The following is a 17,557-nucleotide window of genomic DNA, read 5'->3' on the forward strand; positions in this document are numbered from 1 at the left end:
TGATTTCCCTGACTGAAATGACCAGACAGTCCCCAGTCGATTTTCAAGAAACTTTCATGAATTTGGGCGCCAGCACTAAGCCCGACCGAAAACGCTATTGTGTAGCACACTCCCAGGTAAGACGTGGACCTAGGTGGGCGTACATGATCCCTGCTGCGAACGGAGCCTGGCCTCTGCTATTGTGTAGCACACTCCCAGGTAAGACGTGGACCTAGGTGGGCGTACATGATCCCTGCTGCGAACGGAGCCTGACCTCTGCTATTGCTGCATGTGACCTGTCGTATCTTAACCGCCAGGCACAGCTCTATAACGCCCACGTCTGGTTAACACAGCATCGACAACGCACGATGCCCCCCCCCCCCCCGTCCGTCGGCTATGCTTGTGAGTTGCGATCGGCAGAGGGTGCCGTTGGGGTCCAGGGAGGCTCGTCACGTATGTTGAGAAGCCTCCTTGTTTTGGCGTATCTTGGGTTATGTTGAAAATGGCTGCCCCATAATGCACCAGGAGGTGCCGTTTGCATGGAGATGTCAAGCCACGGTTGCAACATGCTCTCTAACTATTGTTTTTTCAGTGTTCCATTAGTTACTTGGCGTGTTGCTTAGACATTACCTCCTGGTGCAATGAACCTCGGTTGCGCCATCGTAAGAACTCAAAATATCCTTGTATTGCCCAATGGATGGAAACCGGTGCCAGCGATACCGAAATGTTCGGGCGAAGCTTCCTGTGACGGGAATCGAACGCTCCGAGTCCCGACCACTCGGACGTTTGCGTCACCGGGCGCTTTGGACGGCGGCCACTCTCCGCGCCGCCTGTGCTAGGGAGGGCTGATGACCGGATATGTGCTTACCCGGGCGGCGTGTCTCTTCCGTCGTTCACGTGACGTGGCGCCCTAGGCCGGGGGCATAACGACCGAGTGGTGGCGTCATCAGTTCCCACATGGAGGGCCCGTGTTCGAACCCCGGTTGCACCATGATTCCTGAGCGCTGATATGACGTCTGCAGTCGTTGGGTCTCCATAGCAGGGCGCGCCACGACGTGTGTCATGTTGTCTTTTAAAAAGGCCGCGGCCACCTTCTCCATTGCCAAATGCTATCTACAAGTAATAATCTATAACGCCAAAGGAAGGTGCGTCACAACAAATCCTACATCTTGGGGTACAATCGCTTGCTTGTGACGTGGACACTGGCGACGTCATAGGTAACGGTACTTTGCCAATGAGGAACTGAGCCCTGAGGCCAGGTCTGTTAAAAGGCTGAGGTCGGCTTGCGATGCCAGGCTGCGTAGGCGTAGGCGTAGGTGTAGGCGAGTGTCCAGTAGGCGACCCCATGTCCGTGCCCTCAGCGTCGTGATGTTTATGCTCAAGTTATTGCGTATCTCCTCTAACGCCTGGCTTATGTGTGCAATGGTATAGTTAACTGACAACGCTGGAGGGTAAACACAAAGGGAGCTCTCAGCGTAAAATATCTCTAGCTGGGACACGCGCTCATGCTGAGCATCCTGCTCTTGGTACCACAGGATTCCAGCCGCTTATTGTCATTTTTCGGAGGCTCCAGCCATTTTTCGGCCCCACATCCTTCAATCAGTGTAAGCATTTACTCACGCGCCGTACAGCATGACCACAATTTATAACGAAGACGCATTGGATCTTACCAGCAGAGACACAGCGCATGGCCGAGCAGCCCGGTTATCGGTATGGCAAGCGTGACCTGACCGGTTAAACTCCGTCTAAAACCGGGTCCCGAACAGAAATTCCCGTTGATTCAACGGAAGCTGGCACAATCGTGTATATGCTCAGTTATTTCAGTTGCTGAGACCTTTGAAATTTGTTTGAGGATACCCGTGTCGCTTCACGTTCCGTTTCTTCTTCTGATCCACATGGGACAACGCCACCATCTAGCCAGTGCTGACGAATCCTGCCACCGCAACACCGGGGCCGTGGGACGTAGGCTGACTCGGAGGCGGCCGCCCAACATGCTAGATAGTCCACACCTGCACCTTCTCGGCCACGACACACCAGTTAGCGTGATCGTAGTAGGATGAGATGATATGCAGATTATCCACGTACTTCTCGATCAGCCGGTCCAACTCACCCTCGCGGAACACGTGGTAGTAGCGGTGGTGGCCGAATGCCCCGCCCTGGTTCGACGGCGGCGACCCGCCCGACGACTCCCGTCCGCCCGCCTCCTCCCCTTCCTCTTCCTCCCCCTCCCACGCCGCCGCCGCCGCTGTCGTCGCTGCTGCATCCGCCGCCTCCGCCACCGCCACCGCGGCCGCCTCGGCGCGGTCGAAGAGGAGAGCGGCTGTAAGAGGCGGCGCTAGTGGCGGCACGCGCCGGCAGGCGGCACTGGCGGCGGCGGCACCGGGCGGGCCGGCTGCCCAGCTCTCCACGCTGCTCGTCCGCTCCGGGCCGCTCGAGCCGGACAGGCTGGCGGCTCGCGAGCTATCCGACGTTGACATGCTGGAGCCAGAGCTCAGGCTGGAGGCCAGAGAAGCGCGGCCGCCCGCCAGGCTGACTGCCCTGGCTCCGTCGGGCAGGCTGGAGCCGGAGTTCAGGCTGGAGGCGCGGCCGCCTGTCAGACTGACTGTCCTGGGTCCGTCCGTCAGGCTGGAGCCGGAGCTCAGGCTGGAAGCTCGTCCCCCTGTTAGGCTGACTGTTCTGGCTCCGTCTACCAGGCTGGAGCCTGAGCTCAGGCTGGAGGCCCGTCCGCCTGTTAGGCTGACTGCTCTGGATCCGTCTGCCAGGCTGGAACCTGAGCTTAGGCTGGAAGCTCGTCCACCTGTCAGACTGACTGTCCTCGGTCCGTCCGTCAGGCTGGAGCCGGAACTCAGGCTGGAGGCCCGACCGCCTGTCAGGCTGACTGTCCTGGCTCCGTCTACCAAACTGGAGCCTGAGCTCACGGTGGAGGCTCGTCCGCCTGCTAGGCTGACTGCCCTGGCTCCGTCTACCAGGCTGGAGCCTGAGCTCAGGCTGGAAGCTCGTCCACCTGTCAGACTGACTGTCCTGGCTCCGTCTACCAGGCTGGAGCCTGAGCTAAGGCTGGTGGCTCGTCCGCCTGTTAGGCTGAATGCTCTGGATCCGTCTGCTAGACTGAAGCCTGAGCTCAGGCTGGAAGCCCGTACGCCTGTTCGGCTAACTGCCCTGGCTCCATCTGTGAGGCTGGAGTCGGAGCTCAGACTAGAGGCCCGCCCACCTGTCAGGCTGACTGTTCCAGGTCCGTCAGTCAGGCTGGAGGCACCGCGGCTTGCCAGGCCAGCGATCCTATGCCGTAATTCCGGCTGTCGGGTCGGCTCGACCTCCTCCAGCACCTGAGCCAGCGCCGGCGCGTCCAGCCGCGCCAGCGTCACCTTGCGGCGACCGCGCGGACTAACCGGCGGTGCGACCGTTTCAGGACAGGTGCCCGTGCTCCCGCCTGCTCCGCTGCTCGCCGTCGGATGCTGGGATTTTTCCAGACAGGTGCCGTCGCTGGGCGCCGCCACGTGCTGACATGTGTCCACGCTGACATCAGTGACGAGCGATGCCATGTGTTTGTGCGCTGCTGAAGTGGCAGCATGGCTGAGCGTCGCATGCTGCAGTGACGTCACCATAGAGGCGTCAGCCACCGCGCCAGGAGTCTCCGCGAGAGAAGCTTGATTGTCGGGGATGCAGGCGTCACCGGAGAGGGCTGCACGAGCACAAAGGTCGCTCCCCAACTCGCAAGACGTCACGAGACCGGACACGTCACAAGAGACGTCATCTGCCACGCGAGGCGACACCCAATGCACGGCAGTACACCCGGCGACGTCACTAGTCCTGCGGGCCGCGGACTCCGATGCGCTGGTCACCATGCTGCCAGTGTCGAATACGCTGGCTGCTGACGCCGGCAGGGGATGACCGGCGGTGACGAGCGCCCCAATTCCTGACGGGTCAGGACCTGGAAACGGCGTCAGCGGTGTGAGAACGTAGGCCACATCTGACTGACGGCCTTTGCATCTTTAGTAATCACCCGATGACCTGCTGACAAGAACGCAGTGTGTGTTTTATGCGCGAGAGGCGAAAGAGAATGGATAAAAAGCAGCACAAGCAGACTTGTAATGGGATGTAGATTCCTGTGTCATACTCGGGGAATACTTCAGTCCGTACTTTGAAAAACGTCTGGAGCATCTAAGCACCAGAAGCCTTGTCAAATATCATGTGGCGGCATTTGCCCACACATCGCCACGCTGGCAAACATGTGCATGGGGCTTAATCCTCACCTGGCCCGGATTGTGCCGACCGTGTCGCCTCCTGGAACATCAGCACCTCGATCTCGCGGTCTAGCTCCGGCCCGCGCAGCTCTGTCTCGCGGTCCAGCTCTGGTCCGCGCAGCCCTGTCTCACGGTCTAGCTCCGGTCCGCGCAGCTCTGTCTCGCGGTCCAGCTCCAGTCCGCGCAGCTCTGTCTCGCGGTCCAGCTCCAGTCCGCGCAGCTCTGTCTCGCGGTCCAGCTCCAGTCCGCGCAGCTCTGTCTCGCGGTCCAGCTCCGGCCCGTGCAGCTCTGTCTCGCGGTCCAGCTCCAGTCCACGCAGCTCTGTCTCGCGGTACAGCTCCAGCCCGTGCAGCTCTGTCTCGCGGTCCAGCTCCGGCCCGCGCAGCTCTGTCTCGCGGTCCAGCTCCAGCCCGCGCAGCTCTGTCTCACGGTCGGCCTCTGTCTCGTGGTCCAGTCTCGGCCTATGAAGCTCTGTCTCGCGGTCCATCTCCGGCCCGCGCAGCTCTGTCTCGCGGTCCAGTTCCGGCCCGTGCAGTTCTGTCTCGCGGTCCAGCTCCGTGCCGTGGCAGGCCTGCAGCTCGATCTCGCGGTCCAGCTCCAGCAGCTCCTGCGCCGTCGGCCAGTCGGCCAGCTGACTGACGACGCTACAGGCGCTACTGGCGCTGCTGCTGGCGCACGAGCTCTCGCTGTCCAGGTCGTCCGTCTCCGGGTTGAACACCTCGAAGGTGAGAAGGGAGGGCGCGGCGCGGCGCGCGGCCGCCGCGCCGCGCACGCCCTGGACGCCCGGTCGGCGAATGATCTCCATGCTCTCGTCAAGGACCAGCGAAGAGACGAGCCCGCTGACGCCCGGCCGCGGCACCGGCTCCATGCCGGTCGGCGTGGACGCCTCATTAGTGGTGTTGAGGCAGGGTCGGTCGAGCATTGCCAGCCCGGCCGGCGGACACATCTCCACGCGGACGTTATTGTTGATGACGCTCTCAGTTGGCGGGCCGGCGGCCGCCAGCGTGCTGGCCAGGGCGCAGCCGACCTCACCCTGGCCGGCGCAGGGCAGCGTGCGCGAGCTGTTGTTGTTGTCGACGCCCGCCTGGCAGGTGACCCAAGCACAGTGGGCGCCGGTGGGCTGGCGGCAGGCGGGCGGCTCCGGCGGGGAAGGTTGCCTCAGCCGGGCGGGCCGGCAGGCAGTCGGCACGTCCAGCTGAGTGGCCGCCGGCGGCGCCGCGCCGTGCCCTGCCGGCGGGTCCAGCAGCGGGAAGCGGCCCTGCGCGGCGCCGACCGGCGCGCCGGGCCGCGGCAGGGCGCGCAGCGCGCCGAGCCGCGACAGCGGCACTGCCGCGCGCGTCGGCGACGGCGGCAGCGTCATGGAACGCGGCGAGCGTGGCGACGAGCTGTCCGAGGACTCGCTGGACAGAGAGCGGCTGCGCGGCTCGGCTCCGCTCTCCGCCTGCCCCGGCTTCGGCACGAAGATGACGGACACGCAACTGTCCTCCGAGTCTAGGCTGGTGTCGCTCTGGAAGCTGCTCTCCTTGGAGCTGTCCGAGCTCTCCTCGCGCGAGGCCTTGCGCTCCCGCGAGCAGTAGCGGTACAGCGAGCGCCGGTCCAGCCGGGCGCAGGGCGGCACCAGACCGGCTTTGGAAACCGGATCCGCAGGCTGCGCATCGTCCATGTCCGTGGTGATTCTTACAGAAGGTGTCTCGTCGCTGGTGATTTCTGGCTCTGCCCCGTCAGGTACGCCATCTGGGCGTTCCTGTTTCGGGGCATGATCCAGCTGAATGGCACAGGTGCTCTCGTTTTCTGTTGGAAGCACACCTTCATCAGTCCACTGACGCTCCATTTGAACCATCCCATTCTTCAGCGACAGGCCTGGCGGCTCGTTCTCCGTGATTCGCTCCAAGCTCTCGCTCAGCTTACCCAAACTATCCCTGATAATCCTCAACCGTTTATAATTGGCGAGGAAACCCCCGCGAGGCACCGGCTGAGTGTGCGCCAGCTTGCCGTAAATGGCATTCTCGTTGAGACTTCGCTGTTTCCGAATTTGCGCTTGGATGGCCTCGCGCTCATCACTACTCTCCCGCCGCATCAGGTTCTCATTCAAGGATGTCTGCTTGATGACGGGCAGCACGGGCGGGCCGGCCGGCTGCTGGCGAGGCTGCTGGGGCGCCTCCTGGCAGCACTGCTGGCGCACGAGTGCCGGCTTGTGGCGGACCGGCACCTCGGCCGCCTCCTCGCCAGCCTCGCGGGCCGCGTTTTCCGGCACGGTGGTCAGCGAACCCCGTGCCAGCTCGCTCGAGCGCACGCGTGCGTCCAGCACACTGTCACTCTTCGACTTCTCCGTGATGGCGCTGGCAGCCGGCCGCTCGCGCGGCAGCGTCAACGACCTCGTCGAGAACGTGACCGATTTCCTGGGGCGCGCGGCGTGCGCCGTCGCGAAGAGTGGCGCACCGCTCTCGGAACGCTCCAGCCGGGCGCCGTCGAAAGGGCAGCTGTGCGGTCGGTCGGCCGGCGCCGGCGGCGCGCACGGGCCGTCAGCGCCGTCGGACCGGCGGCCGGCGCGGATCGACGCCGTCAGCAGGCTCCACACGTCGCCGACGCTGCGCGACTTGCCAGCGTTGAGCGGCTGGTGGCCGGCCGCCGGCAGCTCGCCGTCGAGCGTGTGGCTCCGCCGCCGCGCCTCCTCCAGGCTCGTGACGTCATCGTCCAGGCGGATCTCGATCAGCTGGTGGTCGTCAGCCGCCGCGTTCTCCGCCTTGGCGTCCAGCATGCTCGGGCGTGCGGTGAGCAGGTGTGACGGACCCTGCTCCATCTCGTGACGCCGAGCCAGCTTCTGCGAGAACAAACGGCCGCAAATGCACATTGATTGAAACACCAATTAATGCGTGCATGCTATAATGAATGGATCACAAATGCCTGCTAGGGTGTAAAACGCAATGCATGAAAAACAAATGAAAAGTGCGGTGAATACATAGTGCCCTATGAATCAATGATACATTGACTGAAGTGTAAATCAATGATGCAATGAGTGAACTGTAGGCTAAAGATACAATGAACAAACTGAATCAACGATGCAATGAATCGAACTGTGCACCACTTATCTAATGCAAAAATAAAAAAGGGCTATCATTTACAATGACTGGATCCGGAAATATTTATGCCGACAATCGATAATGAGTGGATAATGATACACCAGCGCACGCGATAGAATGACGCAGTTTTTCACTGTCGCTATTCGCTAGAGGACGGGGTGCGGTTTAGTTGATTGTCTGAGCATTGCATGCTAATATGGTTTGATGAACGTCCGATTTGGTGCCTACTGTACACCCTCCCAAGTACGATCCACGCATACCGCGGCCATGGACGAATGTGTGGCTACACAAGGTGTCACTCAAATCGATTGCGCAGTTGAAATCCTGATTTCAAGTTACTGCCCCGTCTGAAGCACATCGTGCGCACGACTGCGGCTCTAGCCCCCAACCGTTTCCCAGTTTCTTGACAGCGATCTGTAGTTCGGTGGTGGCGTCGCAGCTGAGGAGTCGTGCGCGTCCTGGAGCCGATGCCGGCAGGGTGCGGTCACCGGTATCAGACGGGCCCTCACCTGGAGCGCCCGCCGCACGAAACTGTAGCACGACTCGCTCGGTGACGAGAGGTCGGAGGAGCTCTGAGAGGAGCTGGCCATGGTGGCGTCGATGGCCCGCGCGCGCCGCGGCCGCCGGCCCACGCGACGGCTCTGAAACCTGCCGCCACCCCGCCGTCATCTGCACGCCCCGTCTCTCCCCCAGCACCCAGCAGTGTCAGCCGGCAAACGGCGTCTCGCACCAGCTGCCACACGGCTGATGTTGGAGCACGCTCCCGCATGGAAGGCACGGATCTTGACTCTTAAATGCTGTTCTCTGAGCGGATTGCAAGATGTCGACACAGTGCGGCAGACCAATGCACTCAAGATAAATCTAGCACACCATCGTACATATCACTTTCATACAAGCTTTTGTCCAAAGCAGCCCCAATACACACGGCTGAGAGAACGATCTGGTAAGAGAAAAGTGCAGGGAAGTTGCAAAACCGTCCTCCCGGGACTCCTCCATTGAGGTATTCAGGTGTTGGTACTGGCAGATCTGCGTGTGTGCCCTCACGAACGATCTGCTTGTAGGATTGGTGAGACACCGTGAATCTGCGAGGCGCCTGACCGGCGGCCGCCGCCCGCCCTCTGCCGCCACCACTAACGACGCCCGCGCGGCTCGTTCGTCAGGCTTCGTCGGCCCAGGCGGCGGCCGGCTGTTACCTGCATAACGAGGGGCACCAGCTGACCGTGGAGGCGGCGGAGGCCGGCCGGCCGCGCACCACCGGCCGCGCCGGGAGAGACGCGGGTGGGCCCACCACGTTCACCGGCCCAGCGAGGGATGGCAGCGCTATGCCGCAATGAACAGCTGGGAGCGCGCCCGCCTGCCTACCAAGCGACACCCGGAGACGGGGTCGCCACCTATTAACTGGCGCATGCTACGACGCCCGTAACGGCGCCGTCGTTCCTCACCCCCGGAGGGACCAAGAACGGTCAGCTACGAGAAATGCCGGCACGGCCGCACGCGGTACGTCCGTTCCCGGGGGTGGGACCGCGCTGGGCGGGCGGGGCGGTGGCCGACAGCAGCCACACCCAGCCCTAGCGGTGGCGGATGTCGTTATCTGCTCGGCAGCGGCGCGCTGACACCGTACTGGGAATGCCACTCTCATTGGATGGCCAAAGTGGCCGGCTGGCCGGCACACTGCCAGCGAGTGTGCTGTCATCTGTCAGATCGAAGCCAACTCCGAATTTGGTGGCGCTGTTTCATGCGTGCGCGTTGCCATGAGTTATGGAAGCAATCCGGCTCGCGTCTGAGTTTAGCTCTGAACCTTCAAAACCAGCATGTTCCCTCTAAATCACCCGCCAGACATTGACAGCATCTCCACGCTGGTCGCCTGGGGAAGACCGGTGTACGTTTTAGACCAGGCGCACACACAGCCCCTCTGTGCATCTGGAACATGTTGACATCCGGCCCTGAGCGTCTAACACCCAGCGGACCGCTACGTGCCCAGAACGCCGCGCTCCTGGCGCCGCCGACTCTCCGTGCATCACTCGGCGGCCGCTAACCTCGGCTAACGGCTGACCGCTGACCGCTGACCGCTGACCGCAGACCGGTCGGCTGCAACTGACCTGGTCGACTTGGTCGAGTCGCTGTCACTGTTCTGGGTGAAGGCGTGGTAGGCGAGCAGGTCATCATCGGAGGCGGTGGACACGGCCTCCGGCTCGGCCGCCGACGACCTCTCGGTGCTGCTGAGCGAGTGGGACTGGTCCCAGGGCACCAGCACGTCCTGCGACTCAAACTGCACACGCCCCACGTGCGTGATGGTCATGCCGTGCACGGGTGTATGTGGCGCTTGCCCACCACGCGGGGTCCGGACATGGCGGGACCAACTGATCACACGAGTGGGAAAGACACACCTGCTGGTATAATTCCAACAACAGCTATGTAACAAATAAGGTTGAGGATTTATCAGTAAATAATTCGTTTTACTTATAAATCATCAGTCATATCAGTTGTTAAGTGGATTTGCAAGGAATATTATTCACGTAGATGAGACAGTAGTAATAGCCTCATTCATGGAATAAAAACCAAGAAAATGGAGATATAGATGCATTGATATTTCGGCAGCATGCCTTTATCGAAAGAAATTTCAGAAGTGTTCTGCTTTTGTTTTGCAAGTCTCAGCAGTTAGCTATAGCAGAAGTGTTCACAATAGAGAAGTGTTCTGCTCTTGTTCTGCACGCCTTCTGCTATTGTTTCGATATACCTTCATTCTCCTGGTTTTTCTCCGAACAATGAGGCTATTACTACCGTCTAATCTACATGACTTATCAGCTGTCATCTATTTTTCGAAGAACAGACGATTAAGATTCCTTTTGCTATGCTTTCTAGTACATCTACAAAAAATCAATTTACCCGGGCGGCGCTTAAAGCCGCCGCCAGCTTTGACATAATCATGAGTGCTAAGTGCCTGGCTCATGCTCGCCGACCCGCAGGGATGCGGTGGCCGTGGGTACTTTTTGCTGCACTGTTGCCGTAATGCAGTGCAGGACCGCGGCAGGCATGGGTTGCGTACCTTCCTGGTGCGCTGCTCCATGGCCCAGACGGTGACGATGAGCCGCCCCCCGATCCGGAGCACCCTGGCCAGCTCGCGGAGGGCGCGCACGCGGCGCTCGGTGGTGGCCAGGTGATGGATCACGGCCACAGAGACGGCCGCGTCCGCAGACTCGTCTCGGAACGGCAGGCCCAGCGCGTCACACACCACCACCTGAGGGACACAGTCACAGTGGGTCACACACTGCCACCTGAGGGACACAGTCACAGTGGGTCACACACTGCCGCCTGAGGGGCACAGTCACAGTGGGTCACACACCACCTCCTAAGGGGCACAGTCACAGTGGGTCACACACTGCCGCCTGAGGGGCACAGTCACAGTGGGTCACACACTGCCACCTGAGGGGCACAGTCACAGTGGGTCACACACTGCCGCCTGAGGGGCACAGTTACAGTGGGTCACACACCACCTCCTGAGGGACACAGTCACAGTGGGTCACACACCACCTCCTAAGGGACACAGTTACAGTGGGTCACACACCACCACCTGCGGGACACAGTCACAGTGGGTCACACACCACCTCCTAAGGGACACAGTTACAGTGGGTCACACACTGCCACCTGAGGGGCACAGTCACAGTGGGTCACACACCACCCCCTGAGGGACACAGTCACAGTGGGTCACACACTGCCGCCTGAGGGGCACAGTTACAGTGGGTCACACACCACCTCCTGAGGGACACAGTCACAGTGGGTCACACACCACCTCCTAAGGGACACAGTTACAGTGGGTCACACACCACCACCTGCGGGACACAGTCACAGTGGGTCACACACCACCTCCTAAGGGACACAGTTACAGTGGGTCACACACTGCCACCTGAGGGGCACAGTCACAGTGGGTCACACACCACCCCCTGAGGGACACAGTCACAGCGGGTCACACACTGCCGCCTGAGGGGCACAGTCACAGTGGGTCACACACCACCCCCTGAGGGACACAGTCACAGTGGGTCACACACTGCCACCTGAGGGGCACAGTCACAGTGGGTCACACACTGCCGCCTGAGGGGCACAGTTACAGTGGGTCACACACCACCTCCTGAGGGACACAGTCACAGTGGGTCACACACTGCCACCTGAGGGGCACAGTCACAGTGGGTCACACACCACTATGGGCCATGTTATAGCAGTGCGCTCACATGGTATCCAGGAGGCCTAGGATACTATCGTTCCATGTCAGCGGTCCTGCATCCAGCAGAATCGCCGTTCTGTCGGCTTCTTTCGTCGCGCGCGGCTAAGGCCCAGCTTGTTATGAGTGACACCAGCAAATTACGGTCTCTAAGCGACGTCGACGACTGCATCCGTTCCCCGGGTGCGATGCTTTACGGGGAAAATTAACGGACGGACCGGGTTACCCAGTTTCTACAGCAGGCTGACGTCGACCTTCTGGAGCCGTTCGCTATATAATCGTGTTCTATACCGCCGGAGGTAGCAGTCACCAGTAATATCCCCACGTGCAGATCCACCAGACTGCGCGCAATTAGGGTATTCTGGGAGCAGTTATTGGAGTGGGCCGCCGGCATGGTGTGACATTAGAAAGGCTTGAGAGATTCCCAAGTACTGATCAGTAGGTGTCTACATACCATCAGTTCTGATTGGAAACTACAGGCGCTGGTTGAATGAATGCGAATATCTCGCATCACTTGAGAAATGGCGAAATGGACTTCCCTTGACATGAAAATGGGAGGCCCCTCCATTCGTTTATATGATGATGATGAGCTTGAGGTGCGGTACAATGCGTTTTTTTTGCTGAAAATAACTACCCTTCACTATGCCAGGAGGTCCTAGTTACGCGGCAATCTAAAGCAAGAATCAATTTGAATTGTGGGAGTTTGCGTTTCAAGCAGTGCTCAGTGCCGGTGGCGGTGGCGGTGGCGGTGGCGGTGGTGGTGGTGGTCGTTGTCGTCGTCGTCGTCGTCGTCGTCGTTGTTCTCGTGGTCGTGGTCACGGTCGTGGTGGTCGTGGTCACGGTCGTGGTGGTCGTGGTCATGGTGGGCGTACTATTTCTTCTACTACAACCACAACAACCGCAACTACTGCTACTACGTTTCTTCTTTTGTCTACGACTTGTAAAAATTGTAGAAGTAGCAGCAGTAGTAGTAGCATTAGTAATATTAGTCATAGCAGAGGTATAAAAGATAGCAAAAGTAGTTGTGGTGGCAGTGGTGGAAGTGGGCGGGGCAACATTATTAGTCAGTGGATGCGACGTTGCACGGTGATTTTTTAAAAAATGCGTCGCCGGCGTCGCAGTTTATGTGTCCGGAGAGTTTTACTATTTTGGGTGATCATTCTTACTGCAACAGACCGCATACAGATGGGAGACTCACTTCGATTCGGTCATCAGAGACGTCTGCTTTACGGCCATTATGTCATCAACATTGTCTCTCAACGATGTAAGGCCCTCAGCAAATTGAAAGTGGATCAAAAACAGACATTATCATCGACTTTGTTAGAGCAGCGAGCCACATCGTCATAACTATTATCTCGTAATAAGTCATTATCGCTGGTAAGTCGTGGCTTGCAAAAGAAGGCCAAGCGGTTTTAACTTGATTTCAAATAAAAGCCCGCGTACCGCTGACATTCGGAAATTTTCACTTGTACATTTGGAGGCATTAATCTCACGTTAACGCGGTCATTATACAAAAGACGAATATTTCTTAAATCATTGTTGTTTTAAGCGAAAAGCCCTAGTCACTTAACACGCCCTAGTCACGCCCTAAACCTTAGTCACTTAGTCACCTTCCTGTCACTTAACACGCAGCTGCGGCCATTGCATTGGTATCGTAGCGGCATTGACACGCATGTGATCCAAAGGGCGCAACAGGTGCTTTGCCTAAATCATGGCGAATAAAAACAAGTATGAACTTCCCTAGCACAATCATTTGTACCATTGCCGTGTGCGTGAAGACAAGTTCAGTGCTTCCCACAGGATTTTCATCATGCTTTAGTGTTTAACACGCGCTCGGGTCGGGGTCAAATTGACCCCCCAAAGGTTTTTCCACAATGGTTTCCGAACGGCGCAGCGTAGCCGCGCCAAATTTTGCATACTGTAGGAAATTAAATAGCAGATCGTTTGACACCAAAAATTTAGATTTACTTTGCAACGTCGCTGACCTGTGGCAGGTCAAAGTCAGGCCATGGTTTCAGCGAAGGCAATTTCTAGGGAATAGTCCAATCTGATGCAATAGCGGAGTGTGTGACGAAGCCATGCATTTCTGAGACGCTTGCTTAGGCACCACAAATATTGAATGAGCAAATTATATTGACATAAGGTCAGGTATGCAGGGGTCAAAACCAACCTGATTTATTACTCTAGGGCTTGCTGTATGAGATAGATTGTGGCGCTCATTTCGAATTTATTGACAGCAGGAGCCGCATTATACATCTTCCATTGACTTCTTAGAGGTCAGAAGAGGTCACTGACCTAAGATGACCAGGGTCGACATTTTGTTTTGGGAACATACTGCCTAGCATAACCTTTGCCGCTTATTTAAATGCAAAACTCAGGGCGGTCTTGTATGATTTTTTCGCCATGACCTTCAAAACGTCAAACAAGGTCACTGACCTCAAATGAGATTATGACATTTTGCTCAGAAACAGTTGCCTAGGTTCTGGGGACACTTAAGAGACCAACCTGCAATTTGACCTTGTTTGACCCTATTTGACCTGAAGGTCATGACCTGAAAAGCTCAAAATTTGACCTAAGTGAGTTGACGTACAGGTCAAGACACCCTGTAAATTTGGTATCTCTAAATTTCTTAGTTTCCGAGATTTCAGGGGGGTCAAATTGACCCTTTCACCCGAGCGAAGGGTATCTAGCCGGCCACCCGTTCGCGTGTTAATTGTCAATTTGTACGCACTGCTGCAAGCTTACGGAAACGGAGATTGACAACATCGGTCCTGAAAATCTCAAATATATCGCGAGAACGCAAAAAAAGTCATTTTGCGAAGACAGGGAGCTAGAATCTCTTTTGAACTAGGGTGGGATTGAAAAATTCCATCGCAAAAGACCGTGAGAGAATGAAAAAAATCAATTCACAAAAGATGGAACTTATGAGCTCGTGACTGACGCTTCAGTAAACAAAGACATCTATTTCGAGTTGGCATGGGCGTAATATCACAAACCTGACAAAACTATTCTGTTTTTTAACATCTTAGGCCATTAAAGTGAAACAGAATATATTAAAGCATAGTAATTTCATGATGGTGTAATGAGCATATACAATTATGAACACCAATAATTTGATGCTGCACCTTCCATAAATTGATGCTGCATGCTTACGTAAATTGATGCTGCACTGATGCATAAATTCATCGGAATACGCGGTTGTTGTTATCTGCGGCGAAACCACCAGAAAATCGTCATCTCGCCTATTTTGAACTTTTGCACTCATATCTGTTTGGTCACGCCAGCACGCAGTCAAATATGGCATAGGGCGCACGCAGTTTTGTTGCGGTAAAGTTGAATTTTCACTGCTTTCACTGCTTTCTTCGAAGGTATTCATCATGCCAAATATTTCGCGTATCTCAGAAACATGACTTGAATGACCTGTCACCAACTTGTCATAAACTTGTCCTATATTTGTCCAGATTTTAATCTGTTGCCCATTATTATAAAACATAACCATCAATTCGATGAACGACAACTTTTTCCGTGACGCCGAAACAGAATGACTCCTTTGCGCGTCGTGTGTTTTAAAAATATATTCATTTACAGAGATGAGTATCAGGGGGAAGTTTACTTTACTCACACTACAGCTCTGTCCATATCGTTTGCATTGGTTCGACCACGGACACATTCCACTGCTATTGTTGTTGACTTGCACACACATCTGCTGAATGGCGAGAGGTGTCATTGAAAGTAATGCCCAATATAAGGTACACGTTGGTTTTCAGCTTTCTATGAAGGTACACACAGTGCGAAAAAAATACTGGTATAAGGGGAATGACTCCCTTCCGCATTGACTGTGCTGCATTTAACTGATTTCCTGAATTTCATACAGGGTATGCACAGACACTAGTCAGAGGTGCAGCTAGAGTCGTGGTAAGAGGGGGCCGCCGGGGTTAACAAAAGTTAACCCTGCTGGTGCAGAGACAGCAGAGAATCCAATCTCCCACCCCCAAATCACCCCGAAGTTGATCCACCGAATTCCACGCACTTCATTTCCAGAGATCAATTTCGTTCTTTTAGTTTTTTGTTAATGCAAGACAAAATATAAAATAGTTTTAAAGCCGTGCACTGGCAGTCTAAGAGAAAGTTCACCGACACCCGGCGTTATCCATGGGTCGCGCGGCGCCGGCCGCGCAGCTAACACCTGGTGTCGGCCAACTGGTGGGCGAAAATGGCCATCTATCAACAACTTGGGACACTTCATGAAATCGAATCGAATGCCTGTAGAAGGTATCACGGGTCTAGATTTCACCCGTGCGAATTTGATGTTGATACTCGCAACGCACTAGCATGTAAGGCACCACAAACTTCTATTGCTCTTGTTACCCCAACCGCTAATTTTGTTCAGAAAATCAACCTTGAAAATACACAGGGGGAATTTCCTGGTCAGAAACTAAACGGCATTTCCGTATCACCCTGGGGTCTCTAACGGCTGCCATCCTAGAGATTTGGGGACCGCGTCCTCCTGGTAAATGTGGAGGTCCTCAAAGGAATACCTTACACACCTCTCCGGTCCATTCCCGCATGCGGCAGGCCCTTTAACCGTGACATCTGGCACAGGATCAAGGCAGGGGCTCTCACCGACGCAAAAAGATCCTTTGCCGGTGCAGGGGGTCTAAAAATTGGGACCGAGACGTCAATTCGACTTGCCAGCATCCGAGCGACACGATGCGGAGGGCCTCTCGTTTGGTGCAGGGCCTCTGACTGGCAAAGGACCTTTCCACTGTGGTATTGTGAATGTGAACCCTAGCGTTGCCATATCTCATGCATCCTCCCATTGTTAGGAGGTCCTCATCAACGCAAGGGGCCCTTTGATATTCAGAGTTCAGTAGCTGTTCCCGTTCATCAAGTGTGTGACCTGGCCACCTTGAGGCCCATTGACGACACAAAGCCCTCTGTGAGGCACTGTGGCAGGCCCTGATCAAAACTGTGGGCCCCTTCACCGTGTCAGCGACCCTGACCAATGCAGGAGGTCTTCTGGTTGACATTTTCAGGCCCCGCCTTGTCCCTGCTTGCTTGGGTAACTCCCCCCCCCCCCCCCGGGCCTTGAACTGGCAAGGAACTGACTGTTCGGTATTGGTGGGTTCAGTCATCTGACTGGCATAGAGCCCTCACTGTCCCAGGGCCCCCGACTGTGGCGAAAGGCCCTCTGAATGGCATTTAAGGACCCGGTCTTCTGGCTGAGCTTTGATTAAGTGCTTCTTCAAAATAGAGGTTATAGTGTCCCGAAAGGAAGGTATTGGTGCCCTCGCCCAAGCAGCCGATCCAGGAATGCGTCGGAGTGGGAATCGGAACATTGTTGTACTCCTGATATTTGAGGCGCCCTGATAATTAAGATTCGGAGCTCTCTGTGTTGCTCCCTGGAGTAAGGCGTCTCTGGGAAATAAAGGTCACGATGCGTGTCCCGGAAATTAAGGTCGTTAGTACCTCTGCATCGACCGGGCACATCCGGAATTGTGTCAGGATGAAGGACAGGGAAGCGGTGGTGCTCCCCGAATTTGGTGCCTCTTAGAAACGAAATGGAACCATTTGTAGTGCTCCTGGAATTTGGGGCTTCTTGAGAATAAAGGCCATGAGGATAGAAATAACGATTTTGGTGCCCATTCGCCACGAACTTTTGGTGACCTTGACCCAATGGGAGGGATTCGACCCGATGGGAGGGAGGGAAGGGGGGGGGGGGTTGGTTGGCCCCATGCCCCTCCCTTGGATTTGCCACTGGCCCTAGCAAAAATAGCACGCATCGATGCATCTGGGCCCACGGCTACTTTTGGCTTGAAAACCGGCAGCAGTGTAGGCAGCACTGCAAGACACGCCTGCTGTGCGGACAGCCGCAGACCGGGCTCTGATTTAGACCTCGGAGGCTTAAAGGGAATGTTTCACATTTGAAGATCTTGAAGCAAGTATCAAATATGATGAAACAAGCTTACTTATAAACATAGGCATCATTTTTAAGTGGAAAAGACTGCTCTAGACGACAGGACAATGCCCTGTTTAGG

At 56.4% G+C, this 17,557-nt stretch overlaps 1 protein-coding gene across 1 annotated transcript in view; it reads right to left on the reverse strand.

Annotated features, from left to right (window-relative positions):
* Positions 1-973: 973 nt before the first annotated feature.
* The window catches only part of fid (class I SAM-dependent methyltransferase fire dancer), a 57,696-nt gene continuing 41,112 nt past the window's right edge, over positions 974-17,557 (reverse strand). Inside the window, exons 4-13 of the mRNA XM_037231720.1 lie at positions 10,350-10,541; positions 9,403-9,572; positions 7,813-7,951; positions 6,910-7,044; positions 6,761-6,837; positions 5,625-6,703; positions 4,864-5,450; positions 4,253-4,830; positions 3,294-3,363; positions 974-2,135 (exon numbers count right to left, since the gene is read on the reverse strand). Of these exons, the coding sequence (XP_037087615.1) occupies positions 1,974-2,135; positions 3,294-3,363; positions 4,253-4,830; positions 4,864-5,450; positions 5,625-6,703; positions 6,761-6,837; positions 6,910-7,044; positions 7,813-7,951; positions 9,403-9,572; positions 10,350-10,541 (3,189 nt within the window). The 3' untranslated portion in view covers positions 974-1,973. The remainder of the gene's footprint in view (positions 2,136-3,293; positions 3,364-4,252; positions 4,831-4,863; positions 5,451-5,624; positions 6,704-6,760; positions 6,838-6,909; positions 7,045-7,812; positions 7,952-9,402; positions 9,573-10,349; positions 10,542-17,557) is intronic.

Source organism: Pollicipes pollicipes, unplaced genomic scaffold, assembly GCF_011947565.3.
Source record: "Pollicipes pollicipes isolate AB1234 unplaced genomic scaffold, Ppol_2.1 Scaffold_6686;HRSCAF=7923_pilon_pilon_pilon, whole genome shotgun sequence".
In the NCBI taxonomy this organism is placed as follows: domain Eukaryota; kingdom Metazoa; phylum Arthropoda; class Thecostraca; order Pollicipedomorpha; family Pollicipedidae; genus Pollicipes; species Pollicipes pollicipes.